Source organism: Lipophrys pholis (assembly GCF_963383615.2).
Source record: "Lipophrys pholis genome assembly, chromosome: 16".
NCBI classification, from domain to species: Eukaryota; Metazoa; Chordata; class Actinopteri; order Blenniiformes; family Blenniidae; genus Lipophrys; species Lipophrys pholis.
This window is the reverse complement of record NC_137634.1, coordinates 5,527,219-5,539,720: the sequence shown is the minus strand read 5'-3', so window position 1 is coordinate 5,539,720 and position 12,502 is coordinate 5,527,219. Positions and strand designations below refer to the sequence as shown.

Below are 12,502 nucleotides of genomic sequence, written 5' to 3'. Positions count from 1 at the left end.
TTCTCTCGTTTCATTTTCACCTGACTTTTTTTTTTTGTTTGTTTGTTTTCTCCGTATACATGTGATGTCAACTGAACGGTGACGGTGATCTTACCAAGCTGAGTTACGGTTCATTTGCGGGAATGTGAACAAAGGCGTGGTAACGTGTCGCAAGCAGAAGCGCCGCGGAGATGTGAGAAAACTAAAATGTGTGTTAAGCCATATGTGGAGTCTGTGGGTTCTTTTATTTATTTTTGATCCGATGCTGGTCGCTGATTGGTTCAATCTGGCATGCGGCGGGGATGGGGAGGGTTTTGGGTTTGGGGGCACAGATCAATCTGGTTAGTCCAGAATTCACTGTTCAAAGTACTTGAGAGATACACGGTACTCTCTCCTCGGGCTTTAAAGCGTACGAAGGCCGTCGGATGATCTCTGTGTGAAGACCCGTAACAGTAAAATCTAACAATGTGACATATAGTTAAGTTTCCATTCACCTTTTAGTCGACCTCAGGTGCTCCTTTTTTAATCGAGGCTGGTTCTAGTATCAGTGATGAGGAAATCACGTGGAAATCCACCCCCACCCCCTTTTTTTAAGTTGAATTCCTTCTGTTTGTGCACGCTCCGACTGCCCTCCAAACGTGTCGTCGTTCTAGTTTTGTTCCCAGCAGAGCAGCCAGACATTCTTCTCTCTATACGATGGTTATCACTTAATCCTGTGCGGTGGGCTCCACCAATAATGAAAAATGTTGAGCCTTAAAGCTAAGAAAATGTACTCTTAAATGTACTTTAACATCCTATGTATCTCAGTTTATATATATATATATAAAAAAAAGGGGTGGATCTGAAAGCAACAGACTTGTGTGTCTTAGATCATTGATGATCTTTTCCATTTAAAAAAAACAAAACAAAGTGAATCTGTGGCTGCCACGAAGTGAAATCAATCTTTGGGTTTTGAAATGTAAAATGTAGAAATCACACAGTCTGAGATTGACACTAAACACTAATTTTCTTTCTTTTTTTTTTTTTTTTTAAAACAATGGAACCAAAAATTATAACATTTTGGGAACTGCGCTCAAAGAATTAAGCACTTATATTGTTTTGTCATTTAAATGATTCTTTGATGCCAACATCTTTCAAACATGAAAATAAAAATAGACCCAGTCCTTTAAGAAACTTCATGTTTCGGAAGTCGTCAGTCCAACCAGGTCAGCCTTACGTCAGCTTTTTTTTTTTTTTTTTTTAAATCTCAGAATGAGACCACCAGCCTCCACACTGTTTCTCCTCTTTTTTTTTTCCTTTCTCAGACGAGGAGTCGCCGGATCATTTGTTTGGCCAGTTCGAGTACCGACGTAAAAACTGATGAGCGCTCGTCATTCGGATTCATACGGTCGTGTTTTGGCCCGCTACTTTTAAAAAGTGAGAGGCTACTGGGATGTGGTAGTGAGGGCGTCAAAACTGATCGAATACCGCATCCTCATGAATATTCATTTAGCCCCCCCCCCCCCCCCGAGGTAAAACTGCCATGTTAAGTCGCATCACCAACGCCAACGAAAGTGCCTTCTGTTTGATCACTCGGCCTCGAGCCAAAGACGAGCAACAGCCTTGTATGAAAAAAAAATTTAAATAGAAATAAAAGAATGGTAACTGCAACAGGCACTTTTGCTTGCCTTCCTTAAGGTGCAACCCGATGAAATTGATGATTCCCAAAGATCTGATGTCCAGTATGAGTGCAAAGATCCATTCGGAAGAATGCCAGACTGAAATGCCCCGTCGAATCAACGGCCGCTCCGTTTATCCGTTTCTTTCCTCAACTCCACTAATTATCATCTTTATTTGTCTAGCGAGGACATGTTTGTTAGCTAGGAAAACACTGTTCCAATGATAAGATTGTAATGTTTTCATCATTAATTATGCCCTTTAGCTGTATAGACTGTTAACACTCTGGGTTATTTTAGTAAAAATTAAAAAAAAATAAAAATAAAAAAAAATAAATTTAAAAAGTTGAGGGGTTGGAGGGCTCGGAGTCCACGTGTCAGCATACAACGTTCATTCAATTGTTTTCTTTGTGGAGGAAATCTTTGTGGGTTTGCTTCTGTGTTGCCAAATATGTTTTGAAATGCTGTATTTTCTTACATGGAAAGTGTTACACGGAGTGGTAGGAGGGAGAGAAATGTGTGGAAATCCAGCTCACTTTGAAGGGACAACTGTGGAAAAGGTTGACGTGAGAACATTTTTTAATTGTGTCACTGTCATGTGGAAATGATCTACCATTAAAACATTCCCTCTGAAACCACCTGCACGTCTCTTCCAGCTGGACTGAGTTCAGTGTGTTGAGCAGATCTTACCAGTTCACTGCTTATTTACAGACACCGACTTAAACGCTTTCCTTAAGAGTAACGGATGCAACACTAAGACTCAAGTGATGCTACCAAATGCAAACCATTTAGAATTTTTTGGGGGGACATTTCACTGCATTTTTCACCTGAATGTATCATTAAAATTGTCCTTATGTTGAAATTGCAGCAATTTTCAGTACTAATTGTTTGGTTTTGCAAAAATATTTTTTTAAAACATGTATGCATTGTTAGGTTTGACTCACACTTTAATTTCGTGTAGAGCACAGGGATGTAGGCGATAAGCTTTGCAGACAATAAGCTTTGGCATTTAGGGATGTATAAACAGAAGAAAACCCTCAAAATGAGATTTCCACCGCTGCTGCAGTGTTACAATCTTATCATTCAACATTTATATCGAGTATAAATGACTGAGAAATCCTGCACAGCCCCTCTGATCTCCTTCATAAAATCACACCAAGTTTACTGGACACACCTCCAGCATGAAAAAAATAAATAAACCCAAAGCCTCTTATCGTTTTGTGAAAATTTAATTTAGAAAACGTCAGAGCGGTTAAAGTCTCAGCCGTTATCTTTTTTTTTTTTGTCCAGACCACAAGTTAGGATCAGCTGGATTATTATTATGGAAACCACACGAGGGGAGTTACTTAACATTAAAATAAGAACCATTTCTTCAAAAACAAGTTGGCCTTTTCTTTTAAGCACATTTAAAACATTCAGACTAAAATATAAGATTCCATGCTTTGGGATGAGGGCACAGAGATACTCGATGTTCAGAAATCCACCCTGAGATTCAAAAAGTTTGCAAATCATCTTTAATGATTTCAATCGGGACACATCGCAACAAAAGATGTAGATTTCCATTTATAAAAATAAAGCTTTTCTGATAACATTCAGCTGTGAAATTCACATTTACATGAGACGACGTGTAGAAAAGAAATAAATCATTTGAAAATTAAAGATCAAATCCTCAAACTTCCTTCACCAACCTGCTTTAAATCAACAGTCCAGCAAGAGTGAAAACTTTGCTCCCCAAGTTGATGAGCAAACCGTTCCCATATATTGAAACGCAGCACGCTGAATATTGAGTATATGAACTAAACTAAAAGATTTAATTCATTCTTTCACACTCTAAAGTTTAACCATTGGACACAGAATGCGACATTATAAAGGTTCAAGTTTGCCTAATAACTGCAAGTTTTAACAGAATACAAACTAATGTTAAAATTCCTGCTGATTAATTATAATAATTATAATGACATGGATCACTCCCCTTGGTTCATTTTGTTCCATGTGTTTTTGTTTATTGAAATTCATGCTAATTTATAGAATCTTTGTTTAAAAAGATAAAATTAGTGTGTGCGAGTCTTTCTGTGCGGTGAAGCTAAAACATCCAAAAACAAACGCTGAAATACCAAAATGTCTTCAAATGAGATATTTGGAGCCATTTTGGGAAGAAACGTCTGATGTGGCAACTTTACATCTTCATAACATCTCTAAAGTGATGTTTGTTTTCTTTTCGACTTGCTCATTTACCTAAATTAAAATTAAAAAACAAAAGCAAAGAAAACTTGCATGTGACCTTATGACATGACGTTGTGATTATTATTCAATTTGAAATGATTGTTGAGGCACTTTAAGCTCCTTAATGGCAGGAATGTATCATAGTGTTGATACTTGCATTCACACAGCTGAAGATTTGACCTTGTGTGTGAATAAAACACTCCCAGCGTAGTTTTTTTTTTTTTTCTGTGTGCGTCACAGTGAACAGGGGTACTTGACCCACGGAGGAAGGGTTCCCGTTTCGTTAGCCAGCCTCCAGTACCTCTCCTTCAGGATGAACGCCGAGGCTTTGGGCTGCCGCTGTCGGGTGAAAACGCCCTTCTTGTTGCCCATCACACGAGCGATGCCTGCAGAGGGGTTAGAGAGGAAACCGTCACTCGTGTTAGGAACCTGCGACGTCCTGAAATAAACCTTCCGAACCCTTTTGGACAATTCGCCTGAACGAATCTAGTCTGATCTTCTTCCAAGTCACAAATCTAATATTCGGTTTTGATAAGTGGCAAATTTCTGTTTGTTCGCCAAGACGCACTACAGTCACAGTCATGTGCGACAGCGATGATGCCCCAAGGAAAAGAAGGAGTTTTGATTCATTTTCAACATCAAAAGGTTCAATATTCTCTGAAGCAGTGCCCATTGATAAAGACTTTGAATGTCATCCACGGCACGGCCTCTTCCAGAAATGTCAACTTTACGGTTTTGATGTGATTCACGCCACAAAAACACGAGACGAGAGGCAAATAAGTCCTACGTTTAAAATTTCTTTAAAAAAAACCGCCGTTTGCCGAGGGGCCTTTGCGATTCTCTCAGGACGCAGTCGCTACCTTGTGCAGTCATGAAGTCTGCAAAGTTCCAGATGAGTTCTCCGACGACGTACTGCTTCCTCTTCTGGTCGAACACGCTGTGGTAGTTCCGCAGGACTTCGCTCTGGTACTCCTCAGAAAACATCACCGGCGGATCCTGAACGACGAGAGTTACTCATTGAAAAATCACTTAATGTGACAGCTGGCGCAGTACAGTTAGGTAGTGTGTGTGTGTGTGTGTGTGTGGGCGCTTACACTATGGAACCCCGGCACCGTGTCTGCTCCATATTCGCTCTGGATGATGGGCTTCTTGTACTTGGCGTGCCAGTTCTCAAACTGCGTGTTGAGCTGGAGCTGGATGACCTCCAGGTGGCCGGGATCGTGGTACCAGGAGAAGTAACTATTTGCACAGATTACATCCACATAGGGAGCCTGGAGACGAGATGAAGGCAGACTTACTGACAAGAATCTCAAAAATGTTGAGTTTGTAGAAGTAGCCTGTCGAAGAGTTTAAAACACGAACACACACATCAGTAGCCATCGCCTTAAAGGTTTTTCCACACATTGTCAAAAATGTTCTGAATCGGGTTATTCACAGGCATTTTCAAATATTTTGTAAATTTCCTGAACGTTCAACCTGCAGAAACATGTTGCGCAGCATGATCCTCACTGCATGATGCTGCCTCCACCATGCTTCAGAGAGGAATGCCCCCCCCGCCGCCACCAAAAAAAAAAAAATCTTCATTTTGGTCTCATCAAACCAGAAAATCAGTTTGTGCCTTCAAATACCCGACGGCGCTCTGAAGGATATTTCTCACTGCACAGGAATGTGCAAAGAAACGTTCAGGCATGTCAACAATGTAGTTCGACTCCCGAGTCAACGAAAGCTTCAGATTCCAAAACAGGAAACGCAATTAGGTCAAGTAACACCGTCTTTCAGTTCAAACATGAAAATGTCCATAATTTCTTGAAATAAACACGGGTAGCTGGAGGAGCGGTTGGTTTCTTCATATTTTACAGCAAAGATATTCAGGTGTCTGGGAGACGACGACATTTCCCAGCATGGTTTGGGCTAAAAAAAAATAAAGTTATATATATATATATATATATATATATATATATATATATATATATATATTAAATATATTTTTTTTTTCTCCACACGTCTGAAGCGTGTGGAGAAACTAAAAGAACTGGTCATCGGGTCCAGCGTGGTTCTTTTAGGACTCACCCCTTTGTCCCTGGCGTAGTCGCTCGCTGTGATATATGTGACGGGCCGAGTCGGGTCCAGATCTTTGGTGTGCTTTATCAACGTCCTGTTAGAAAATATGACAACGGGTGCCAGAGAGCTTAGTCCACACATTACCGATGGTTTCCCATTACATTGTGTCGTGCTGGAAGTTCAATCTCAGCTGCTGCAGTTTGACTCCACCTCAGGGCGACGACGCATGCACACTCACGGGTGCAGCGTGTCCCGTTATCCTGGTGGGTGTAGCAGCTCGTCTTTAATGCTTCAGGTTATTCCAGAGCCCCCCCCCCCCCCCCGAGTACTTCTCGTGCATTAGTCATGTCAGAGTGAAAGTATCGATCAGGGAGGAGCAACTTTAATCACCGAGCATAAATGTCTTCCTCACTACCAGACGGTCACACGGTGACAGGGAAATGTTCATTATTGCAGCTAATTTAATGAAAAGGTCTTTAATTGCCATCAATATGGATGCATTTTATTTTTTTTAAGGAGTAATTTCACCTGACACTGGGATCAAAATGCTTACTAATAACTTACTGAAAATAAGTTATTTGCATTCATATGCTGCATTATCACACTGTTGTAAAACACAGAACTTCAAATCTGTCATAACGACTCAAACAAGGCTGTTTTACTTTGACCAAAAAGCTCCGACTCACTTTAAGATCAGGAAAATCGGCGTAATCATGTGCACAGAAATCAGGTGCGATAGATGGCGTGTCATTTTTTTGTGTGTACAGTTTACAAATAACATTGATTTGAATATTATCAGTGGCTGATGCACTCCAAACATCTTGCCACATATAAATAATAAGTGCCTTTTTAAAAGGTGACTGATGTTTTCTTCTGCAGTGATGATGATGATTTCCTGAGCTGTTAGTTATTCCATGACTTGCACGGTGGAAGCGCGTCGTCCACACTTACTTGAAATAAAACTCAGCGGGTGGCATCTCGGCGGCCGGCTCATTGGCCACCGACCACATGACCACGGACGGGTGGTTTTTGTCTCGGCGCACGAGTTCGTCCATCACTTCCAGGTGGTGTTTCAGAGAAGCATTCCCGAAGCTTTGGCTGGAAAGAAAACGAGTCACACCGAGCTGGAACTGACGCTATTGACGCACGAACACACACGCACAAACAAAAACACTGGATGCAAACAATCCGACTGAGTGAACTCATTTTGTACGCAACCATATTTGTTGAGATTGTAGTAATTTTCTTTGGTGATTGCTTGGTTTTATGAAAATATAAACATTTTCATCACGTATACTGTGCACCACGACAAAGTTTAAAAGTAAAAGGTTATTATGACATTTTCTTACTTGTTCAGCCCATTAAAGATTAAACGGGGCTGCATGTGGAACATGCACTAAAATGTGTTTGACTATTGAGGACTGAATGTGCCAAAATTAAATAAATACACCGTTAAATTAATTAAAAGTCATTAATTTATTAAAATTGGAATATATAAATGCGTCAATGAATTAAAATAGCAATTAATTGATGTTTTTATACATATATAATTATTTCACAATTTTTTTTTTTCATTACTTAAATGTGCCAAAATTAAATAAATGAATACACAATTAGATAATTAAATTGGTCATTAATTACTTAAAATTGGAATTATATGTATCATGTGTCAATAAATAAAATATGAATTTGTTTTATGTAAAAAAAAACATTTCACTATTTAATTAATTATCTAATGACACATTTATATATTTAATTCCAATTTTAATAAATTAATGACACATTTAATTAATTATTCAATGCTGTATTTACTTATTTAATTTTGGCACATTCAGTCCCACATATTTGTCACCCCTGATTTAAATAATTAAATGTTATGGTGAGTGAAAGTTGGTTAATTTGCATCCATTGCTGAACATATTCTCGAAATCATGCGCTTACAAAAACTGACATTTTGAAGAAATACCGAATTACATGATTTTAAAATTGAGTAGTTTTACTTTCTCGATTGCGACTTTCATTCAAGCTCGGCTGATGAAGGAAATTCTGGCCAGAGGTTGAGAACCACTGCTCTCGACGAGCAAACGCCCTTACATGTCCTTGATGCCCACGCCGGGACACTCGTCGATCACCACGATGCCATGGCGGTCACACATCTGCAGAATCTCCTCGGCGTAGGGGTAATGGCTCGTGCGGAACGAGTTGGCCCCCATCCACTTCATCAAGTTAAAGTCTTTGACAATCAGAGGCCAGTCAAAGCCTTTACCCCGAATCTACGACAAGAGCAACAGGTTCATCAAGTTGATGTATTTTTCTCAATTTTCTTTTTTTAACAGACACTCCAGGTGGCACACTGAGATTTCTGTGGTACTCACATCAGAGTCCTCATGCTTGTTAACTCCGTGGAAATAGAAGGGTTTGTTGTTGATGAGGAACTGCGTGCTGGTTACACTGACTGTGCGGATGCCGACTGGTAAAGTATAAACGTCCCCGGTCGATCCGTCACCGGCAGCCGCCAGGCGAACCTTGGCGTTAGAAGAACGAGTGTCAGAAATGTTTTGCTTGTGTCTCCGTCGGTGGATATTTTAAGTAGGATTTTACTGGATTGTTCACAATTTTATATATATGGGATGTTCAGTCTCCACTTTTACATGATAGCCGTTCGTACTGCACCGGAAACATGCGTGAAAGTTTTATAACAAATTTCAAAACAACACAGGATGAGAGTTGTAATTCGTCATACCTCCAGAGAGTAAAGATAGCCGGGATTCTCATGCATCAGGTACGGCCACCACAGCTTCACGTCGGCCACTTTGAGAACTCCAGACGAATTGTTGGAAGAAGCCACACAGTGGCCGTCTTTATCAATCAGTGTGACCTTCAGAGAGGCTGTGGTCGTACCTCGGACTGAAACTTTGTACGTCACGAGACCTGGAAGTATGAAGGACATAAAAACTTTTAATGAACATAGGAAACCCCCCAGACAGCGTTTGGTCTCAAACCGTTTACCCTGCAACATCTAAGTCACACGCAATGGAATGACGTGGTAACAGGAAACTCTACTTGACGTTCCATACTGTATAATATATCTTTAAATATGTTTATTTCTTCAAATATGTCAACAAAGTGAAAGACTCAACTTGAAATCCTAAAAAAAAACCAATGTTAGTGGCATTTTTAATGTTCAAAAACTTTTTATCAGCGGACAATTTCCCCCAAACTAGGACATAATTAAAATCCACTCTACACGTCGTCTCTGCAGTGATTGAATGTCAACTTAAAATGGTCAGATGTGGTCTTTTACCTGTGCTATCCATAAAGTCGGTCACCACGGTGACGTCGTCCACGTACGCCTGAGGAGTCGTGTACAGCAGCACAGACCGATGGATCCCGGCGTAGTTAAAGAAGTCGAAGGAGGTGCTCTGGACAAAGAAGCCGCTGGGATACCTGTGGATCATCACATCCCAATGAACAGATATTCAAGTGAGGATAAAGTGCTGCAAGGATTTATGAAGGACACATGATTCACATATTCTACAATCCTAACATTAACTGAAGCAGGAGACTAAAACTGAAGAGAAAAATAAAGCGTAAAGGAAAAGTTACAGAAAACGAATAAAGAAGCATTTAGAATAGAGTTTAAATGCAGTTTCTTTTTGATTCATAATGTACTACAACGGTAAAACACAAAGATTTAGACATTTTAAACGTAAATGATAAGAACATAATTAAAAAAAACATTTATAAAGAATGCATGCCTTATAAGGAGTAAGAAGAATTAAATCCCACCTTAATTCAACAAAACATATCAAAACGATTCCATTAATGATCAATATTAATTTTCTTTTCACACGATACAAATGAATTCCAATTGATTTATCATTATAAAGTACTGCACGTTATATAATACTGAGGCAAATATATCATTGTGTTGACATTTAATACGTGAATAATAATTTGCGGCTGCAGACTCCTGCTCTAGAGACAGAAACACACCAGGAGGATGCCAGGGTGAGGATGCAGGAAACTTTATACCGAGCAATGATTCAGACCAACGGCGCCACCTGGAGGCGCTCAAGGAAACAGACCGAGTCGTAGACTGATTTCACCAAAGTGCAGGACAGAGAGCAGCAGACGTCTTTCCTGTCCGACTCTTTAATGAACAACAGCAGCTAAATAATCATGAATATAAATATTTATATATAATATCAACATCATGTTCTGTATGCACTGATCGGGATATTAAATGTAAGATTTTCTGAGTTCTGTTGGTTGTGAGAACAGATTTTTGTTCATATTTCCCCGCAGTTCAGTCCAGTCCAACTGAAAAAAGAGAACAGTGTGTACCTGGAGGTGTCCTTCATGTAATGAATGGAGCCCGGAGGAAGAGTCTCCAGAGTCAGGGTGTTGTTGACGGCCATGGTGATCCTGTACGGGTTTGTCGTGTCTTTCCGAAATAAACTGCTCAGCTCGGCCTCGAACGGAAGATGGCCACCGTTGTGCTCCGTTACCTGCGCCCCATTCACCCACTGACAAAAAAGACAGAAGACATCAACAAGCCATCCTCCAGCAGCGACCTCACAGACACCCCCCGGAGACACTCACCACTATTGAATAATAGTGAGCGCTCCCCACTCGGAGAACCACTCTTGTTCCCTCGTCTGTGATCCAGCGCGACGGCACCTGCACCTCCCGCTCGTACCACACCCAGCCGGTGAAGTCTCTCAGAGTCGGGTCCTGTGTGATGTCATTGTAGCTGGCGGGGACGGGCATGTCGATGACGGGGCCCGTCTGCAAAAACACAAACAAGGAGAATGTGATAAAGTGTTTAACATTACTCCTGATGGCGTCAGCCAATGTGAACAGCGAGGGGCAAAGAGTGCAGCGTCACCTGTTGCCTCGAGAGGCTGGGAAGATGTGACTCCTTTAACAGTGATCTTTGCTTTGTGAAAGTCATACATCCAATTAAATCGATAAACTGATGGGGGGAAAAAAAATCTAATTTCTCGATAAGTTTAGATAAGTAAGGTCATTCCAGACAATCAAAGGTCTTTTCAGCATCAAGAAACCGGATCCAGTTTTCTTTGGCGTAGTCAGAGTATGATGTTGTGAAATCTTCTCATATTGTTGAGTACGAAACCCGTTTGGTCGGTATTTATATTGTGAGGTATGAGAGGTTCTAGTCTGTTTTATACTTTTTGCTTCTATTGATTTTTTATAGCTGATATTTGACGTGTTTTATATAGTTGCTTTTGCTCATATTGTTTTTTTTTAGCACATTGAGATTCACTAATGTAAAGTGCAATACAAATAAAATGCATTGTTATAATTTTGTGTTTCGGATATTATTTTTATTAATAGTTTGTAATCAGAATTTAAAAGAGATATTGGTTTATATGAAGCACATTGTTGTGGCTCTTTACCTGGTTTATGGATTACTGAAATTATCTATGGAGAGGTGGATATTTATTTTTATTTTTCCATTTCCTATTGGCTCAGACTTCCACTGCAGGAATCTGTACTTGACCTCAATCTTTAAACGTTCCTCGGCTCGAACAAACACAAAGAGCAGCTTTATCTGCAGCTCTCGGTCCTGCTCACCTCTGCCAGGCGCTGTCTGTACCAGGCCTCCTCGAAACCCCGGTTCCGGTTCGGGGACTTGTCCGCCCGGAAGACCCACAGGCCGTCCATCTCCTTCCGCTCCCTGGAGGCGGACTCCCGGGGGAACAGCATGCCGGAATCCAGCAGCAGCACCGCGTCCAGCGCGGAGAAGAGCCACAGAGCCCGGAACATCCAGACTTTGTCCACCACAGACATGTTGGACCACTTCACAGCCTCCACTGCTCCACACACACTGGGGTTTTATCACTTCAGTCACATGACCGGTTCCACGTGACCAGACCGAAGGCAATGCGTTCACAGACAGTCGTAAACATCACTACTGTGAGTAAAGTTTTTATTCTTATTTTGAACAGTCACGTTGTTTCACATCTTCTGTTGGGCAACAGAAAAGCGTCACAAAATACAAGATAATATATAGTCAATAAAAGTTTTTAAAAAATAAAGAAGGGACTGGAGCCGCTGTCTGCAACCCGCGGCTATCTGAAGCTTTCACTAAATTACACCTACGGCAAATAAACTTTTTCTAATACTTTTTATTTTTATTTTTTATAATTTACACTTAAGAGTCATTTTCAAAAAAGCGTCAAGGACTTTCATTGGGAGCGTATGCGTTCTAACAAGAACAAACAAATAATTAACAACCGGCCAAACTTCGAGAATGAATGAATGAACGTAAAACCGGAGACCCTGCAGTTCAACCGACCATGCTGTTCCAGCTTGACAACACAGGAGTGCGTCACTGAAATACTTCCTGACACGGCGAAAAAGTTTGGCAACAAAGAAACATGCCAAAAAAATGTATAAATTCAAAATACTTAATGATTGACGGAAAGGGTAGCCAGTTACACTTCCACCAAAAAATGTTTTGGTGAGCTAACAACCCACTGTGAATCAACCATAGTTTCTAAGCCATCAATAACCTTTGCCCTTTCACAATTTTCCAGTAATCCGCAACAGTGAAA

At 40.5% G+C, this 12,502-nt stretch overlaps 1 protein-coding gene across 1 annotated transcript; it reads right to left on the bottom strand.

Moving 5' to 3' along the window:
• Positions 1–3,131: 3,131 nt before the first annotated feature.
• On the bottom strand, positions 3,132–11,812 carry gusb (glucuronidase, beta). Its single transcript, XM_080483601.1, has 12 exons — positions 11,520–11,812; positions 10,524–10,709; positions 10,266–10,447; positions 9,223–9,365; positions 8,662–8,849; positions 8,294–8,443; positions 8,013–8,191; positions 6,870–7,016; positions 5,928–6,012; positions 4,952–5,128; positions 4,718–4,853; positions 3,132–4,243 (listed from the first exon to the last, which is right to left on the bottom strand). Exons 1-12 carry the CDS (start codon positions 11,733–11,735, stop codon positions 4,092–4,094), a joined length of 1,941 nt encoding a protein of 646 aa, XP_080339727.1. The 5' UTR covers positions 11,736–11,812; the 3' UTR covers positions 3,132–4,091.
• Between the last annotated feature and the right edge of the window lie 690 nt (positions 11,813–12,502).